The following is a 20,044-nucleotide window of genomic DNA, read 5'->3' on the forward strand; positions in this document are numbered from 1 at the left end:
AGTCCATAAGGATTAGAGATAGAAGGGGATGTCCAGACCCTCTGATCCAGCCTTCTCCTTTCACAGCTGGAAAGACTGACTGAAAATGTCAGAGATTTAATGCTCGAAGGGAGCTCAGAGACCATATCATCCACCCCCTTCATTTTACAGGTGAAGAAAGGCAGTGAGGAGCCCAAGGTCACATGGGTACCAAGTGGTAGAGCCAGGATTCATCTCAGTTCTCCAGAACCAGTCATCTTTAGGGGTGGTGGAGAGACGGCATCATGGACTTTGTCCTATAGACAGTAGGAATGATTAATCTGTCCAGGGTAGATTTGAAGAAGAAAGTTGAGACTAGTGGGGTAGAAGTAGGACAGGGTTCAACCCTGCTCACTGACTTTTTGTTCCTCCTTCCACCCCCAACACACAACCACGTACACACACAGAGACCCCAAGCCACAAGACCTTTATCAATTCCTCCCCTAGATACAGATCAGGGGTGGGAAAATCAGTTCTAGGACGGGGTATGTGGATAACCAGAGCTCCAATGGGAGGAATGCCAAACAAATTCTTGGCTAGCAGCCCTACCATGGGGTGGCAAGCAGGAAAGGGGGCGGGGACAGAACTAGGGAAAGAACCAACTCAGAGATCACTTCTGTTTTCTTCAGGCTGCAGAGCTCCAAAGCATGGAAGGCTGTAATGAGGAGCAGGAGGAGGGTCTTGGAGTCCTGGCAGGTAAGAGACTGCCCCCCCTTCCCACCAAGTCAGCAGGCACAGACAGTAGATGAAGAGCCCCTACAGGAGGTAGAAGGGGTACAGGGAAAGATTTCAGCTTTTCAGCTTTCATCAAAAAGAAATAGATACAAAGACAGAAACACACACAGACATACACATACACACAGTTGTACAAAGAGAAACATGCACAGCAGAGAAAGACTCAACGATATAAACACGGAATGAGACAGCATCAAAGGCTAGCACACCAGAGACAGACACACAAATATTTAGACTGAGAGGACACATCGTGGATCAACCCATTGACACACAGAGACTCAAACACACAGTCTCTAACACAGCCTTACTGGATCCTGTGACTTGCACTCATTCCTGTGGTCAGAGAGCTAGCCTTGGAGTCAGGAAGACAAGGGACTCAAGTCCTGTTTCTGCCACATACAGGCTACATAAGTTATTCAGCCCCTTGGTCGGGGCTTGAGGCAAACTTCTAGAGATTGAACTTGCAAAGCAGTCACTGATCTGCATTGGTAGACGGAGTTTCCTGACAAAGTAGTTCCCTACACCAATAAATTCCCATGCCCAGACCAAAAAAAAGAATGTCCCTTGTTACGCTGGCCTCTGTCTGTCCACCCCTCTATATCCGTCTATATTGACTCCATCCTCAGGAAACACCCATTGACTTAAACAAATAACTGCATCTAATCAAAGAGATCATAGCAGAACACTTCCTCTTTCCTTCCCAACCCCCTTTCCCCCCAGGGTCTTAGACTGTTTGCAGCATCTGCTGTGAGTTACCCCCTTTCACACAGAGACCAAGATATCAAGGCCCTCCTGCCCCAGCCTTGGGAGAAGCCATTCCAGCTGGGCTTTGAGTTACTCTACAATCTACTGTCTGGTTGTGATTGGGGAGGAAAGAAGGGAGGGATCACAAAGAACATTCCCAGCTAGGATGGTAGAAGATTGACCAAGGAGGAGGAAGAGCCCTGGGGCTAGATGCCAAATGAAAGAGCCTTGGTCAATGGATGTATTCTTGTATGGAGGCAGCTGGAAAGATTTCCTCTCTAACAAAGGCAAACCTGAGCCTGTCCCTCTCCCTCCCACTCTACCCCCCCAAAACAATCCCTCCTTTTTGTCCTAAAACTCGCCTTCTCAGTTAAGACTTCTCTGATTAGATACGGTTACGTCCGTTTAAGCCAATGGGTATTTACTGTGGACCTACTATGTTCCTGCTGGAATCAAGCAGGATTTGGTATCATAGGAGAAAAAAGAGGAAATAATGGGGTCCTGCCCTCAGGAAGGTCATACTCACATTGGAGAGGCTTCCTCCCAATGTACCCCAACCTTGGTGGCCATAAATTTGTACAGTTGCTGCTAGTTCTGTTCTTCTTTCTGTGTTTGCTTGTCTTTCCCCTCAACATCTGCATCAGACAGGGCTTGGGTCTCTGTCATTAGACCAGAGACTCCTTGACTATCTCCTATCACTCATATGCCTTCTGCCACTATCTCCTCCTTCACCTTTATCTCATGTGAAGAAATGGCCCTATTCCTTACCAAGACCCACCTGCACTAGTGATCCATCCTATCCCATCTCAGCCAACAGAGTGCCCCCTCTGTCATTCCACTCTATTACTTATTTTCCATCCCTCCATGTCTACTTACTCATTGCCCTGTTTCCTATAAATGTGTCCATGTCTCCCCCATCCTGAAAAACCTTCATGTGATCCTTCCATACCCTCAGACTATCATCCTTTATCTCTTCTGCCCTTTGTAACTAAACTCCTTGAGAGAACCATCTTCAGTAAGGGCATCCATTTCCATCCAATCCAGCTTCCAGCCAATGCAGCTTCCAGCCTCATCATGCCACTAAAACTCCCAAGTTACTAAAGATCTTAGTCACCAAATCCAATGGCCTTTTTTAAATCCTCATTCTCCTTGACCTCCCAGTAGCCTTTGACACCATTGATCACCCTCTAGGTTTTCAGGACACCCCTCCCTCCTGGATCTTCTCCTACCTGTCTGACCATTCCTTTTATGTTTCCTTCGCTCCCTCTTCATCCAGATACGCCCTCTTACCATAAGTGTCCTGGCAGGGTTCTGGCCTGGGCCCTCTTCTCTTCTCCCTCTATTCTCCTTTACTTTGTATCTCATCAGCTCCCATGGATTGAATTATCCTCTCTGCTGACAATTCTCAAATCTCCCTCTCCTGCCCTAACCTCTCTGCTAACCTCTAATCTCACATTTCCATCTGTGTTTCAGACATCTTGAACCGGATATCTTGTAGACATCTTAAACTCAACGTGTCCAAAATCCAACTCATTCTCTCTCACCCTAAATCCCCCCCCACCCTCCTAATTTCCCCATTACTGTCAGGAGCACCACTACCATCCTTCCAGTCACTCAAAGCCAAGGGCTCACCCTAAACTTCCTCTCTCTCACCTGCCATATCCAATCTATGCCAAGGTCTGGCAATTTCACCTTTGCACCATCCCTTGAATAACCCCCTCCTTCTCTCCTCTAACACTGCCTCCACTCTGGTGCAGGCCCTCAGCATCTAATCACCTTGATGATTACAACAGCTTCTGGGGGCTCTGCCTGCCTCCAGTCTCTCCCCACTCGAGTACATCTTCCATTCAGCCACTAAAGTGATTTTCCTAAAAAGCAGGTCTGATCATGTCCCACCTCCTGCTCAATAAACGCCAGTGCCTTCAGGAAAAAATAGAAAATCCGCTTTTTAGCATTCAAAGCCCTTCATATCCTAGCCCCCTCCTACCTTTCCAGTCTTCCTATTATTCCCCAGTAAGCACTCCTTGATCCAGTGACGGGCCTCCTGGCTGCTGCACAGACAAGACCCTCCATCTCTCAGCTCTAGGCATTTTCTCTGGCTGTCCTCCATGCCTGGAATTCCCTCAGTCCTCATCTTCTTCTGACCTCCCTGGCTTCCTTTAAGTCTCAACTAAAAACCCATCTTTTCAGGAAGTTTTTTCCAAGCCCTTTTAATGCTAGGGCCTTCTCTCTATCAATTATTTCCTATTTATCCCGTATATAGCTTGTTTGTACATATTTATTTGTCTCCCCCTGTTAGATTGTGAGCTCCTCAAGGGCAGGGACTGCCTTTTGCCTCTTTTTGTATCCCCAGTGCTTAGCACAGTGCCTGGCACACAATAGGTACCTTATAAAATCTTGACTGATTGATGGAGGGCAGGGCCTGTGTCTTCTCCATCAGACTCTATCCCACCCAATCCTGTGTCTAAATTGTAGTATAATAGTGACTTACATTTATGTAGCCCTTTAAAGTTGACCTATAGATAAAGGTCACATTTTATGCCCATTTCACAGATGAAGAAGCTACAGTTTAAAGGGGTAGAAATGGCACACATTTAGTAAGGCCAGAGCTGGGACTGGCCTCCAAATCTGTTGAGCTCTTCAGTATGCCCCACTCTACACCCCAGTGCTTTATGAACAGAGAGCCACAAGTGACTAGAGCAAGAAGAAACGTTTCAAGGAAGTCTTCACTGAAGCAAAGCCTTTGAGCGCAGTTCTGCGGCAGAGAAGGGACCGGAGGGATGTCAGTGGGTGAGGGCGAGAGCCCCCAAGGCAGAGGCTCTCTGAAAGCTCGTGTCAGGTGGGGTGGGTGTGATAGGTACAGGTAGAGAAGAGAGGCCCCGGGGACAGGCCCCAGGCTGAGGCTTGCCATGGGGGAGGTCCTGAGTTAGGGCCCATGCATCTGTGTCTTCCAGCTATCCTTGAAGACATTGGGGACATCAGAAAAAGCAGCTATGCGTCTTCCCTCTCGGAGGAAACCAGCACATCCCAAGATGAGGAGGAAGAGCTGGAGGAGGTGCAGAGACACCTGCTAAACTCTTTCCCTGACCCCACAATCCCACCCATCGCTCCCCCAGCCAACTGGCCCAGAACCCACAGGCTTATCCTGTGGAGACAGAGGCCTCAATGATCTGAAACACCAGGCCTGAAAGCCCTGTCCACACCTTCAGAATGGAGAGTGTGACTTTTAGGGGAAATGACCCAAGTGGCCAAAAGATCATAGATTTCAAGCTGAAAGGGAACTTAGGGGTGATCTAGTCTAGCCCCTTCATTTCATGGTTGGGGAAACTGAGGCCCGGAGAGAGTGACTTGTCCAAGGTCACCCAACCTGGAGGCAGTTCTTTTGACACCAAGCTGGTGAGGGGATTGGAGACCATGTGAGATGGGGGTCATCTGAAGGGACCATGAACCTCTTGAGGGCAGGGACTATGGCCCCCTCTAGGAGGCTGACCAAAGAGGCCCAGGTGCCCAGGGTGGGCTGTGCCAATGCTAGGTTTCTCCCTTTGTCCCATTTCAGCAAGGATCTTGGGAGCAGGGCCAGAAGCAACTGATGGAATTAGAGCAAGGTGAGTCCATCCCTAACCACCTCCCCCTCCCCCTGCCCTCTGCCCTCCCAGGAAGGCAGACAAAGACCACCAGCATGCAGGAGGAAAGTGATCAGGACAGCAAGGTGTTATCCTGCCAACTAGATTAGCTAAGTCATTAGAGCTAACGAGGCCTGTTGTGGTCCTTCTGGTCCACCAAGCATTTCACAGATAGGTGCCATTGTCAGAGAGGGTTCTCCTGAGAGCGGGGATGGCTGCAGGCAGCCCATCCCCACTGCTAGGGGCACAGCTCCAAAGCCCGTCGAAAGATGACTGCATTTTGGAGAGGATCCACCCTGGCTGCCAGAAAGGCGACAAAACATGTCCCCTTGTCAGGGGCACCATGACCAGCTGTCCTGGCCATCCCCTCCATCTCAATCCATCTTCAGGCGTGGACTGAAACTTAGGGAGTAGAGCCTGGGCGCAAAATCAGACCTCTGGACGCCGAGGCCGAGGCCGGGGCCGAAGGCAAGATGGTGCTGGGAGGGTACAAAAAGTGAGGCCCGGGTCATGATCAGGGGAGGCCAGGGCTGCCAAGAGCAGAGCCCCAAGCCAGGATCACAAACCTAAGCTGAGAAGGAGGCTGGGTGGTGGAGGGCCGGGCAATGGAATTCTACCCCTTGGAGGGAAACCCAGAGAGGCCGGGCTGGGAGGGCCTTGTTCTAGCACAGGGTGAGAGGATACCAAGCAGAGGCTAGAGCACTCGGTCACTGTCCCTTCCCCAGCCTCACAGGCCCTGCTGACTGAGCTGTCTGTCCTGGAGGCAGAATGCCAGGTGGAGAGGTCCTGCAGGGAGCAGGCAGAGGTATATGCTGCTCAGGTGAGTAAGGCTCCTCCCGCCGCCCCCACAGAACAGCCTCTGCCCCCTCCACCTCCCCAGCCTCCCCGCCACATGTGGTCACTTATTTCAGGAAAGATTCATTCAAGGTCCCACCATCTTCCTTCCTCCCACCATCATTTACTTCAAGTCCCGGTGATCTCATCAGGTACAGGTAGTGGTGAGGGTGCCGGGCTTGGCGTCAGAGAACCTGGGTTCAAATCCCACCTCAAGACACTTCCTGCCTGAATGACCCTGGGCAAGCCATCTGTCTCAGCCTCAGGTTCCTCATCTGTAAAATGGAGGCAAATGCCTCCCAAGGCTGTTGTGAGAATCAAGTGAGATTCATCTGTAAAAAGCTCAGCAAACCTTAAAGCACTATGTAGTATAGCCTGTTATTAACACAGCTGTGTGGCCCTTCCCTCCACCACCACAGACCTCAGCTCCTCTAGTCCTTCTCAGGGGGTTTCATGAGTTTGCATGGTTAAGAAAAATAATAAATTGGCAGCCAACCTCCCAGAGGTGACCTCTCCTCCCTTACTGGGCTGGTCCTCAGGTGACAGACACACAGACTCTGCTTCCATTTATGAGAGAGACACAGACACAGAGACAGAGACAGGGACAGAGACAGAGACAGACAGAGAGAGAGAGAGAAGGAGGGAGGGAAGGAGATGATAGAATAAAAAAAGAGATGGTGAGAGAAGGAGATGAGAGGCTAGATAGGGAGATGATGGAAGACTAGAGAGAGAAGAGAGAATAGACAGATAATAAAAGTATATATGCACATATGCATACGCACATATATGTGTGTGTGTATGTATTTTTTTAATTTTTCTTGTACACGCCTAGTTGTCTGCATGTTGTCTCCTTATCAGAGTGTGAGCCCCTTGAGGGTAGGGACTGTCTTTGCCTCTCTTTGTATCCCCAGCACTTAGCACAGTGCCTGGCACACAGTAGGTGCTTAATAAGTGCTTATTGGGGCAGCTAGATGGCACAGTGGATAGAGCTCCATCCTTGGAGTCAGGAGGACCTGAGTTCAAATCCAGCTTCAGACACTTGATGCTTACTAGCTGTGTGACCTTGGGCGAGTCATTTAACCTCGACTGCCTAATCAAAAAGCAAGAAAAAAAATATATAATAAAGTTATCATAAGTGCTTATTGGCTGATAGTGTCGTTTGATCTTCACAACAATGCTGGGAAGAAGGAGCTACTTTTATCTCCGTTGTACAGATGAATAAACTGAGGCTGAAGGAAGCTAAATGTTGCCCAGGGTCACACAACTAGCAAGTATCTATCTGAGGGAGGTTTGAAACCATCGAAGTCCAAAGTCATAGCAGAACAGCCTCTCTCTCTACCTGACTTCATTTGTATTTTTAATCTAACACCACCACCTGTTTAGAAGACCAGGGTTCCAATCTTGCCAGGCCACCTACTGGCTGTATGACTTTGGAGAAGTCACCTCACCTTTCTCAGACTCAGTTTCCCTATCTCTAAAATGGGGTAACAATACTTGTACTATCTACCTCACAGTATTTGGTGAGAATCCAGTGAGGGAAAAAAATTGTTAAAATTGCTGAGAAAACTTCAAAACTCTGAATTAGGGGGAATGATTATCGTGTTTGACAGGCCCACCCCCATTTGGTCTGGGGGGGAGACTTCCTTAGCTCCACCAGCCCCCTATGACCCATCCATTGCCCAGGTGAAATAGGATTGGGACTTAAATCTGTATCTGATAGATGAGGAAACTGAGGCTGATGGAAAAGTGAAAGTCCTGTCCCAGCTAAGGCAGCTGAGGTTTACTGACCCAAGCCTCTCTGCCCTGGGGCCTCCTCGGAAAAGAAGCTAGCTGAGGCCTTTGACCTTGCCGGAACCCCAAAGCCTGTCTCCCCCAAGCCCAGAGGGGCTCCTTGAGGGAAAGATCTTCCCAATCAGACCAGGGACTCCCCGAGGGCAGACAGGGGCTGCCTCCCCCCCACACACCAAGGGGCCCCTGGGGGGAGGGGATGTGTCTCCCCAATCAATGAGCACACACCTCTCTCTGCACCCTTGTTCTATCCTCACTCCAGGTGAGCCAGGAGAATGAGGAGCTGAAGCGCCTAAGTGTTGCCCTCCTCCCCGGCCTGGGCCCTGAGCCTCTGCACATCACACCCCGGGAGCAGGGTCCCCCCTTAGAGCTCAGCCTCAGTCCAGAACAGCGACACATCAGAGGTGAGAAAAGACTGGGCCAATCCGGGCAACCAGGGCCAAGGCTGGCCCAGCTCAAGCTCAGAGGGAAAAGCGGGGCTCAGCCAGTGAGCGGAGGGCCCGGATCCCGGCCTCCAATCCCCCCCACATCCCCCGCTGTAATTCCCTCACTCATAAACAGGAGGTAAGCTTAGAGAAGTTAGGCTGACCTGGCCTCTCTCTTCTTCTCCCGGGGTCCGAGGAGCCCCAGGCAGGACTAACCCGTCCCCAGTGAGACAAAAGCAGCCCGGGCCGGGGATCCCAGGGTCCCAGGGGAGCCCAAGCAGGTACTAGAGAGCTGTCCAGTCTCCCCCAGGCCAAGGAATGGCTACCAAGATCCCCAGCCCCCCTCGAAGTCCGAGGGCCTCCCCCGAGATGAGCTGCCTCTGTTCCTCTCGAGATCTTGGGGCTCGGGTGGCTGAACTCCTTCAAGAGAAGAAGGAACTAGCCCTTCAGGTGCAAGAGCTCAGGCAGCAGCTGAAGGAGCAGGAAGAGCAGGTAGGGTGCTGGGGCCCGGCCCAGCCCTTTTCCTCTCTCTGGGTTCCTCCCCGCCTTTCCTGCTTGCCTCTCTGCTGCGGCCCCTCTTCTCCCTGTTCGGTGCCCCCCCGTTTTTCCTCTCTCTACTCCCCCCACTTCTTCTTTCCCTTTCCATATGGCCCCCTCCCAGAGTCGGGACTCTAGGCAGCCCTGGAGGAAGCTTCTGTTTTCCTCCCTGTTCTGTATCTGCGTCTCTCCTCACGCCTGTGTGTGTTCGCCTGGGTCCGTCCCTCTGCTGGCTTGTTACCGTCCAGCTCTGAGTCCGTGTGTGTGTGTGTGTGTGTGTGTGTGTGTGTGTGTGTGCGCGCGCACACACACGTGTCTGTCTGTCTGTTTGTCCGTCTGTCCGGGTCTTTGGCACCCTCCACACTGGTGTGTCTGTGTCTCCTTCACCCATCTGCGTGTGTCTTTCTTTCTGTTCTCATCCCTTTACGTGTCGGGCCATGGCTGGCTGGCTGGCTGGCTGGCTGGCTAGCTGTGTATACGACTATGATTCTGTGCCTGTCCAGATCTCAGGGGTTCCTGTCCCCAACCTTGTCCCCACAGATTCAGAAGGAGCGGCTGGAGCGGAGCTCCCTGCAGACGTCCGTGGGGCAGTCTCAAAGAGCCCTGGAAAAATTGAAGCGGGGTGAGTGAAGAGCGTTGGGGTGAGGGGGTATGTGCCCATCTATGCCGAGTCAGCATTTCCTACCCTAGCCTTGGAGTGGGTCAGTTGTTAGGATCACAATATGGGGGAGAGCCAACATTCCTCATTTCCAGCCTCCCCTCCTTTCCCCAGACTTTGCCAGATGGTCCTTTCCCAGTGCTGTCCTCCCTCATGCCCCTCCTCCTCCCCTTCCTCCCAGTGTCCCACCTCGTGCTGCAGGAGTTCGGAGAAGCCTGGCAACAACTTCACCTAGAACAAGAACTGCGCCAGCAAGCTGAGATCTTCGCCCATAAGGTACCATCCTGCGGCTGGTATGTGTGACTGTGCCTAAGAGCCCCTGTGAGTGGATTTTAGCATCCAGAAACCAAGGATTTATAAAGCACCTACTATGTGCCACCCGGCAAGGTCTTGGAGATATAGGTAGAAAGAAAATGGCCCCTGCCCTTGAGGGGCTTCCATTCTACCAGGGAGATGACACGTGCTCATAGATCCAGATCCCAAGCCAGAGTTTGAGAATTGGATGGGGCTCAGACCGGACGAGCCGTGAATGATCCTCTGAACTCATCAGCCTTAGACTGTTGTCCCCATGACCTGGCTCCGAGGGACCAGCCCTATGGGTACCATTCACAGTCTCCCTTTCCTCCCCATCCCGCCCCATTCCAGATGCTGGTAGAGAAGAAGGAGGCCCACCGACAGAGCTCCATCCTCCTGCAGAACCACGCCCCCGGCACCCAGCTGTCCGCAGCCCTGGAGGAGGTGGCCGCGCTGAGCAGAGCCCTGGAGGAGGCAAAGGGTCAGCACAGGAAGCAGGTGAGATGGGGAGGGCTGGGCTGGAGGGGGTGCTTCAGGATGTCCAGGGTCCCAGCAGTCTGGGGCCAGGTCCGATTGATACAGCGTGATCGGGGCATGAAAGTGGCGGGGACAGGAGAGAAGTTCAGAGATAGAGGAGGTTGGACCAAGCAGAGACAGAGCCCATGGCCAGTAACCCAAGACGGCTCGTAGATTCAGGGGCATGGGGGACTGGATCTGGGAGGTACTGTAGACCAGTGGATAGAGTGCAGGACTCACAGGCAGAAAGACCTGGGTTCAAATCCCACCTCAGACACTTCCTAACTGTATGACCCTGAGAACTGTATGACCCTCTGTGCCTCAGTTTCCTCACTTGTAAAATGAAGGTGTGGGACTCGATCCCTTCCAGCCAGCTAAGTCTACGGTCCTATGAGCCTTCAATTCAATTCAGCAAGCATGTACTAAGCACCTACTGTATACTCAGTGCCAGGCTGACTACTAGAGGCACAAAGATAAAAGTGCTTAAAGAGCCCCTGCCCTCAAGCAGTTCACATTCTGCTGGAGAAACAACGTATACACAGATAATAATAACAACAATAATTAGCGTTTTTGTGTGTGCCCTTCCCGTGTGCCCAGTGCTGTGCTAAGCACTTGACGATTATTACTTCATGCACTGCTCACAACCACCCTGGGAGCGAGGTGCTGTTATGATCCCCATTTTACAGATGAGGAAAGTGAGGCAGCCAGAGGTGAAATGACTTGCCCAGGGTCACACCACTAGTAAGTGTCATTTAATCCTCATAAAAGTTCTGGGAGGTCGGTGCTGTTATGATCCCCATTTTACAGATGAGGAAACCGAGGCAAGCAGGTTAAGTGACTTGCCCATGAACTAGGGCGGTATTAAGGCAGAAGAACCTCCAGGAGTGATCACAACAGCCAGCGTTTATGTGGCACTTTACAAATCTCATCTCATTTTCATGCATTGGTACACAGAGAAGTAAATATGAAATACACACTAAGCCTTTCCATGGGGAGGATTAGTGGGAGGGGGATCAGGAGATGATTCCTCGTGTCAAAGGTGGCGCTGAGCTATGCCCTGAGGGAGTTAAGAGGCAGAGGTGAAGGTGACCGGCATTCCAGGCAGAGGGAACAGCCTATGCAAAGGCATGGAGGTGAGAGATAGAATGTCCTGTGGGGGAAATGCTAGTCTTCCCCTCTGAGTTTACCTCCTGCCTATGCACTTTGTGAATATCTTGTATGTGCTTATTATTTACATGTCTCCTCCTTCTTCATAAGAACATAAGCTCTTTGAGGGCAGGGATGGTTTTGCTTTTTCTTTGTATCCCCAGTGTTTATCTCAGTGTCTGGTATATAGCAGGCGCCTAATAAATGCTTGTTGGTTGACTGGCTGCAGTAAGCCATTTTGGAGGAACGCAGAACTCTGTGGAGAAGGGAGAAGTGATGAGGCTGGATAGAGAGGGCCATCCTCCCCCAGACGGCCACGGCATCACCCTGCTTCCTCCACTGCACCCTGTGCATCTCTCCCTTCCAGCAACCATGGATTCTCAGTCCAGATGGTGCTCTAGGCTCTCAGGGGTGTGTTGGCTTGTTTGCTTCAGAGCTGTGATTGCATTGCAGAAAGAGGCAGCTGTCAGCAGTGGCTAGGACTTGGGGAACAGTAGAAAGTCAAGCTGGGTGCAAGTCCCAACTTTGCCACTCACTACCTGAACGTCATGTCAGACTCTCCGTGAACCCATTTGGGGTTTTCTTGGCAGAGATACTAGAGTGGTTTGCCATTTCCTTCTGTAGCTCATTTTATAGATGAGGAAATTGAGGCAAACAAGGTGAAGTGACTTGCCCAGGGTCATGAAGTATCTGAGGCCGGATTTGAATTCATGTCTTTCTGACTCCAGGCTCAGCACTCTATCCACTGAGCCACCTAGCTGTCCCTGTGTGACCTTGGTCAAGTCATTTAGTGTCTGTGGGCCTCAGTTTCCTCAAGTATAAAATGGAGAGGGTGGAGGAGGTGGTCTTTAAGATTCTACAAGCCTATAATTCAAGTCCAATCCTCTCCCGGCTTGCTCGTGTTCTATAAACACCATGTACACTTGATTCCGGTCTCCCCAGCACGGCTCTCCAGGGGCAGAAGCCATTGCACCCCTTTCCCTGACTCCCTGCAGTCTAAGGAAACACAGAACAGAGTACGAAACAAGTCTAGCAAAGAAAAAATTTCTTATTTTTGTCCTGCTAACCACCAGGTAGTATCCTGGGAAGCATCCCAGGAGGAAGTGGGATACCTCAAGATGCAACTGAAGGAGGTAGAAGAGAAGAACTCCCAGCTGGAGGCCTTGGGTACGTTCTCCTTGGATGACCGCTGTGACTTCCTCCTCCTGAAAACCCCTGTTCTCACTGCTGATCAACACATACACACATCCATAGCCCCAGTCTGACAGGAGAGACAGAGATATAGGAGCTCATTACAAGAAGGCAGGGAGCGGGAAACAAGGAGTGCTGCTAAGTGTGATGGTAAATTGAAAAATGAGTCATCAAGGAAGGCTGCCCGGAGGAAGTAGCCTAGAGCTGTAAAGACCTCTCTCTCTGAGCCTAGGCTCCCAAGACTTAAAAAGAAAACTGTAACCTAGTGAGGAGAGAACCGCATTTAGACTCAGAGGACTTGAGTTCTAATCCTAGCTCTACAATGAGACAGTGAGGTGGCACAGTGGACAGAGCGCAGGACAAATTTGGCCTCATACACTTTACTAGTTCTGTGACTGTAGGCAAGTCACTTAACCTCTATTTGCCTCAGTTTCCTCATCTGTAAAAAATGAGGATAATAATTGCACTTACAACCCAGGGTTGTTATGAGGATCAAACAAGACAATATTTATAAAACCCTTAATGCAGCGCCTGGCATGTAGTAGGCATTACATAAATAATAGCTATCATTACTGTTACTAAGCTTGAGGAAAAATCACTCTCTGGGCCAGTTTCCTCATCTAAAAAATGAGTGCATTGTACTAAATGATCCCTAAGGTCTTCCTCAACACTAAATTGTATCTATTCTTTTTATATTATATTCAGATCCTTTTTTCTTGTTTCCATTTCTCATTTCTGTTATATTTGTCTAACTCTGAGAGAAGCATGTTAAAGACCTCAACAATTATTTACTTACTATCAGTGGATTAATTTATCCTGTTTACTACCTCAAAAATCAAAGAAACTTTTGATTTTGAGTTAAAGAGATCACCAGTCATTGGATCATAGACTTAGGGATGGAAGAGATGTTATTTAACTTCCTCATTGTACAGAAAAGGAAACTGATGCTGGAAGAGGTCAAGTGACTTGTTCATGGTCACACAGAGGCAGGGTCAGGATTTAAACTTAGACCCCAAATCCAGGGATCCGTGCACAGCGCCGTGCTGGCCAAAGAAACTCCGCTGGGGTCTCTGGGAGTGGTTGCAACTACAGGTGATGTCCCCAGAGACTTAGTGCTCATCTTTCTGCTTTTCCCCACCTCCATCCGCAGTCTGTGCCTTGGAAGAGAGGCTGAAGAAGGCTGAAACCCCAAGCCAGGAACCAGAGGCTCTGCCTCCAGCTCCCCCTCCACCGCCACCCCCACTGCCTCCACCCTCTGCTCCTGCAGCAGAGTAAGTACCCCCTCCTCCTCATTCAGCCCACCCTGCTTCCCTGAAATGACCTGGAAGGTGATGAGAGGAGCAGGTCCTGAGGTTGAAGGGAGAGAGGGGAGACTTGGGCAGGTGGGAATGGGAGACAGAGAAGGGAACGTCAAGTGTGGGTGGAAGGGAGGAGGAGATGTGGCTGTGGCTCCTAAGATCCCCCCTCCTCTCCATCCCTAGCCCTCTTCAGGTCATCCGGCTGAGGCGAGGTCTGAATCCACAACCAGGTCAGTAAGGTGTATGGGAAAAGGAACTTTGGGAGCTCAGCTTGGGGGGCTGGGTGGGAGAGGAAAGCCGGGGGTCAGCAATGGGGGACACAGAAACGAATGTGAAAATGGTCTTTATGTCATTGGAAAAAATAAAATACTATTTATTAAAGTGAAGGACAAGGAGGATGTTGGGGAGAAAATGGGAAGGGGAAAGAAGGACCAGGTAGAATAGGAGGTGGGATCTCTTCCCATGGATCTCTGCCCCCTCCCCAATGTTCACTGCCCCCTAGCCCCGGCAGCCCCCTCCCTGGAGGACAAGAAGGCAAAGGCAATGCAGGAAATGATGGACAGGATTCGTCAAGGAGTTGTGCTGAGACCGGCCACCAAAGAGAAGGACACCAGTGAGGTACCACTCCCTGAGAAACCTGGCCTTCTCCATCCCTCGCCCCTCAAGGGAGATGGGCCCAGCTTTAGCAGTGGGGGACTTAAAGGCAGTAACTCCATATTATGGAAACATGGGATTGAGCTTGCTCAGCTCAGGCACTGGGCAAGTCGCAGCCTCTCTGGGCCTCAGTTTACTCATCAGTAAAATGAAGAGGTCAGACCTGACACTACCTAGGAGGCAGTGGGGTGGCACAGAGGACAGAGTACTGGGCCTGGGGTCAGGAAGACTTAAGTTCAAATCCAACCTCAGACACTTACTAGATGTGTGACCCTGGGCAAGGCTCTTAACCCCTGTTTGCCTCAGTTTCTGCATCTGCAAAATGGGGATACTAACAGCACCTACCTCACAGAATTGTTGTGAGACTCAAAGGAGATCATATTTGAAAAGTTCTTAGCACATAGTGCCTGGCACATAGTGGGTGCTATGTAAATGGTAGCTAGTATAAAGTGCTTAGCCCAGTGCCTGGCACATAGTAGGTGCTCTATAAAAATGGTAGCTATTATGAAGTGCTTAGCCCAGTGCCCGGCATATAGTAGGTGCTATGTAAATGGTAGCTTTTTATTATTATCTAATCTGTCTTCAAACCACCATCCTACATGGAAGGGACCAGTGTGGGCTGGAAGGATCAGGACAGTGTCCTGGAGGAAATGAGACTTGAACTGGACCCACTGAGGCTATTATGTAACTCTAACACTAGAATGGAAGTGCTAAGAGGGCAGGAAATGTTTTTCATTCTTCTTTGTCTCTTCCTACCACTACTCATAGTAGGTGCTTTGGGGATTTTTTTTTTGAATGGTTATTCAATTTACTAGAAAATTGGGCAAGCATTTATTAAGTACACTATGTGTCAGGCACCATGCAAGGTGCTGGGGACAGGAAAACAAAACCAAGACAGTTCCTCTCCTCAAGAAGCCTACATTCTATTAAGAAAGAAACAGGTGCATTGAGAGGGGCACACAAGGTAACTTGAAGACAGACAGAGCGCCACCCACTGGGGGAATCTGGAAAGGCTTCTGGGAGGCTCAGCCTTGTGGGAAGATGAGGATTCTGAGAGGAGATGGGGAGAGAGGGCCCTCCAGGCAGGGAGGCCGGTGTGTGCAAATGCAGGGAGGTGGGAGATAAAATGTCAGGCTCAGGAAGCCACTAGTTTGTGTGGACCATAGAGTGAGGGAAGAAGGGGGAGTGGTGCGGAATAAGGTCTCCCGATTCTGAGCGATTCCAAAGTCAGAAAAGAGAAGCGATAAGGAACTCTATCTGCCCTATAAAGGCAAAGAGGTGCAGGGCTGTTCAGGTACAGATACAGAGACTGCATAGGGATGCTTCTGCCTGTTTGTTTCTTTAGTCTCAAGGGAGGGTTTAACTGGGGGAGAGGGGTTTGAAATAACTGACATAAAGATAAAATGGATGAATGGATGGATGAAAAAACACTTCCTATATCCCAGGCATTGTGCTAGTCATGGGGAATACAGACACAAAAAGACAGGCCTTGCCCTCAAAGAGCCTACATTCTGGCAGCCAGAAAGGGGGCTTTGGACTTTGAAGTCCCAGGGATGGTGAATGGAGCCATAAGGTGGTTGATTGACATGACCTTTCCAGGCCTGGTAGGGTTTGATGGGGAGCTGAAAAGACAGATGGAAACAAGATGGTGGAGGGTTCTGAATGCCAGACTGAGAAACTTGTGTTTTATCCTAGAGACCAAAATTTTTGGGCAGGGGTGCCTTCTTCTTCTTCTTTTTTTTTTTTTGACAGTTGGGGTTAAGTGACTTGCCCAAGGTCACACAGTTATTAAGTGTCAAGTGTTTGGTCTGAGACCAGATTTGAGCTCAGGTCCTCCTGACTTCAGGGCCGGTGCTCTATCCACTGTGCCACCTAGCTGCCCCAAGGCAGGGGGGCCTTCTTGAGCACCTCAAGATGACTTGGCCAGCTACGAGGAGGGCAGATGGGGGAAGGGAAAGCACGGAAGCAGGGAGACCACTCAGGAGGGGGGTAATGGTCTAGGCGCGAGTTGATGAGGGCCTGCACCAAGGAAAGAATTTCCAGAGATGTTAAGAATGAGAAATCAATGGGACCCCATGGAAGTTGGGGTGAGTGAAAGAGATGAGCCCAAGATGAATGTGAAATGGAGGTCCTGGGTAGCTGGGAGGATGGCATCTCCTCCATAGAGAGAGCGTAGTCATGGAAAATGCAGGGACACACAAGGGAGAGCTGTCTAATAGAGCTTGTCATAGAGGGCTGTGTGCTATGCAGATTCTGTACAGTCTTTTTATTCCCAGGACCGAAGCAAGCGTAGGAGTGCTGCGATAACTGAGCTGCAGACCATACTGGTGAGAGCCATCAAACTGGGAGCAAGGAGGGAAGCAGGGAGGGGGAGGGGAGATCCGCCACTGCTTGGCACGAGCCACTGGGAAACTGAGGCAGTGAATGAACGTCCAGTACTAGCCAGACTCTTGTCAAGAGCAAAAAAACTCACTAGAACCACATTGTAAGGGACTAAAGAGCAAACTGAACCTTGGGGAGGGCCCTGCAGAACCCAAAGGGGATGGAGGAGTGAAGTGCTAATGGTGGGACTTCAGACACAGTGATGGGACAGTGGGTAATTGGGGGAATTTCTTCCCAGTCATATGGCTTCTAGGCAAGGCTGGCCTTGCTGGGCAGTTCAAACTGGGCCATGGAGGCTGTCTCCCCCAACCTCCTTTTCCTCTGCTACCAGCCCCATCCTAGTTCAACTCACTGCCCCATGAACTCAGGAGTCTTAGGAGTGTTGGGTCTGGCTCTAGACATCACCTTTGGAGCAGGGCCTTGACAAGCTGGACCAGAGAACAGTGACCAGGGTGATAAGGGAACGAAAGACCATATTGTGGGAAGACACTCTGAAGGAAATGGGAATGTTTAGCCTGGAGAAGACTTGGGGTACAGAGGAATGGGGGGATGCAATAGCTACCTTCAAGGATGTGAAAGAAGGATTATGTTATTTTACTTGGCATCTGAGGACATAACTAGAGCAATGACTAGAGAGTGCAGAGAGGTGGATTTTAGCTTTACACAAAGAATTGCAAAGATTAGAGCTATCCACGAGAGGAAGTAGTGAGTTCACCATCATTAGAGGTCTTCAAGCAGAGGCTGTATGACCATCTATGGGAGACGTGTTGGTGTGGATCCCCCAGATGTCCTCTGCGGTCCTTGACCTTCTGAGATTCCCTATTTCTCTGAAGGGCTCACTTATACAATGGCTAAGGACATAGGAGATGGGCTCATTGCTGCCTGCACCTCCTGGTTCCAGCTGGGGTCTGAAGACTCCAGTAGCTGCTGCCTTCCCGTGCTCCCCTCACCTTCCCTCATGGATGGAGGGTGAGGGAGGGATCTCTTAAGGGCCTCTCCATCCCCAGGCTTCCAAATGCAGGCCCCTGCGCAGGAGCAGCAGGAGAAAGAAGAGCAGCCGGAGGGTTCCCGATGGCCAGCTAGTGGCCATCCTGCAGAGAAGGCGCCACCTGGTTGACTCCACTTCAGCGGGGCCCCAGGATGGCACAGAGCCCGGAGGCAAAGGTGCCCACAGGGCTGAGGCTCAAGGCTCCAAGATCCAGGGCCAATGTGAGGACTGGAGATCTGGGAACAGAATTGTTCAGGGAGGCAAGGCTGAGGCTAATACAGGAGGCCTTCCTGGAGTAGGTCAAACGATCCTTTCGCCTGAGTTAAGAAGCCCTCGTGTGACTCACCGTTGCTTCAATAGGGAGGCAAAAGAATGCCCAACAGAGCCAGCCGAAGCAGATCAGGCCTCCATTCCCCAAGCCCAGGTCAGCTTGAGGAACCCAGCTCTGTCAAGGGCATCTGTCCTTTGGGGCCAGCCAGAAGCCCTGTAAGAAAAGCATGTTTCTAAAAAAAAAAAAAAAAAAAAAAAGCCATGTTTCCTCCCCTAACCTTCTCACCTGACCAGAGTGTCCCAGGGAGGCTATGGCAGGAGGAGCAGGGGATTAGGAAGTCCCTGACAACTTGCTGAGGGAGGAGGGAGGTGGTTAAGAGTGATGAGGAAAGGACATGTACCTCAATGTTAGCAGCACTGGTCTGTAGCAGGATGGACCGCCGGGTTAAGAGTACTGTGCTCAGGCTGCAGCTGCCCCTCCCCTAGGAAGCTCCGAAGTCAAAGTTCCCCCTACCCCAAACACACCCCAACCTGGACAACCCACTTCCCAGAAAAGAGAGAGCATCAAACAGAGCTAAGCCTTTGGATTCAGGAGCAATGGGAAGGGGAATGTTTCTCTCAAAGGCCTGGGAGAAAGGATCCAGAGGGACACAAATGCTACCCACCTTCAACCTCTCTTCCTCATTCTGAGTCCTACCCAGGCCCTGCTATTAAAGCTGATGCTGAAAAACTGAGACGCTGGATTGAGTCATTTTCTCCTTCCCAAAAAATAAAGATCCAGATTTTGAATGTCCTAATCCCCTGCCCTCCTCCACTCAGGGTTGAGCTCCGCCACGGTCAAGGACATTGACCTGTCTCTTGAAATGAAAACAATGACTGTGAGATATCAAAAACTTAAAGGTGCCGTGTTATTGTTAGTATTACTGTCAATCCTCATTGGTAAATACTGACTGCTGCTGTCGTAGAACTCTGGAATTACAGAATATGAGTGTTAGAAGGAGATGTCAGTAGCCTTCTTGTCCAAACCATGCACAAAATGAAGCCCTGCCCTAACATATATAACAAGAGGTGGTCTAGTTATCAGCTTGGAGACCCCTGAAGTCAGTCAATCAACAAGCCTTTGTTAAGTGCCTTCTATGTGCTTGGTACTGTGCTAAATGCTAGGGATATAAAGATAAAAGGGAAAGAGCCCCTGCCCTCAAAGAGGGATTGGGATAAGGGGGTAATTCCTACCATTTCGCCACATATCCCACCAAGCTCCTGTTGCTTCCCACACAGAACCTGGCTGCTGAAGGCCACTTCATGCCCAGAAATACAGCCAGATGGGAGAGGTCAGACCTCTTAGTTGACCACTGAGGAGCGATGCAGTGCAGTGGCGAGCATGCTCCACCTGGGGTCTGAGGACCTGGGTTCATATCTTAGCCACTCACTCCTTGTGTGACCTTAGGTCACTAACCACTCTGGACCTCAGCTTCCTGATATGTAAAATGGGAGAGTTGGACTAGATGACCTCAGAGGCCGCTTCCAGCGCTTCAGCTATGTTCCTATGACCTCATTCTGCCACCTTGAAGCACAAGAACCTTCTTCAAAATCTAGAGGTCTCTCTTGATTCCTTCCTGTTGCTACAGAACAATTCCTTGCCTCCAATCCCTTCAGCTCTGGTTATGTCCAAAGTGAAGAGGATGAAGAAGGTAGCAGGCATAGGGAGGAAAAGAGACTAGAACAGAGATATGGTGGGGAGGGATTGGGACAGATGGAAAAGGGAAGGGACAGAAGAGGGGGGACTGAGAAGGAGACAGAAGGTTAGAGCTGAGGAGGAACTGGGAGGCTGAATTACAGAGCCTAGAATCCTCAAACAAGAAGAGGTCCTGAACCGGGGCTGTGCTGGAGGCAGCTCGTCCCAGCTGATGTTAAATTTCCAGTGTGAACATTTTCATTGCAGA

At 50.4% G+C, this 20,044-nt stretch overlaps 1 protein-coding gene across 1 annotated transcript; it reads left to right on the top strand.

The window, feature by feature from the left end:
- The first annotated feature begins 265 nt into the window (after positions 1-265).
- Positions 266-18,835, top strand: LOC114026325 (shootin-1-like). Its single transcript, XM_027840001.1, has 16 exons — positions 266-284; positions 648-714; positions 4,452-4,552; positions 5,054-5,102; positions 5,846-5,940; positions 8,005-8,146; positions 8,562-8,659; positions 9,245-9,326; positions 9,544-9,638; positions 10,008-10,154; positions 12,392-12,485; positions 13,660-13,780; positions 13,991-14,037; positions 14,310-14,425; positions 16,738-16,788; positions 17,851-18,835. Exons 2-16 carry the CDS (start codon positions 666-668, stop codon positions 18,319-18,321), a joined length of 1,758 nt encoding a protein of 585 aa, XP_027695802.1. The 5' UTR covers positions 266-284; positions 648-665; the 3' UTR covers positions 18,322-18,835.
- The last annotated feature ends 1,209 nt before the right edge of the window (positions 18,836-20,044 follow it).

Source organism: Vombatus ursinus, unplaced genomic scaffold, assembly GCF_900497805.2.
Source record: "Vombatus ursinus unplaced genomic scaffold, bare-nosed wombat genome assembly UNPS02014837.1, whole genome shotgun sequence".
Taxonomy (NCBI): domain Eukaryota; kingdom Metazoa; phylum Chordata; class Mammalia; order Diprotodontia; family Vombatidae; genus Vombatus; species Vombatus ursinus.

What these genes read in the sequence shown, in the direction of transcription:
- LOC114026325 (XM_027840001.1), top strand. Translation starts at nt 666, where the DNA reads ATGGAAGGCTGTAATGAGGAGCAGGAGGAGGGTCTTGGAGTCCTGGCA. An exon ending in AAGAGAAGGACACCAGTGAG is followed by an intron (nt 14,426 to 16,737) that starts GTACCACTCCCT and finishes TTTTATTCCCAG; the next exon opens with GACCGAAGCAAGCGTAGGAG. An exon ending in CTGAGCTGCAGACCATACTG is followed by an intron (nt 16,789 to 17,850) that starts GTGAGAGCCATC and finishes CTCCATCCCCAG; the next exon opens with GCTTCCAAATGCAGGCCCCT.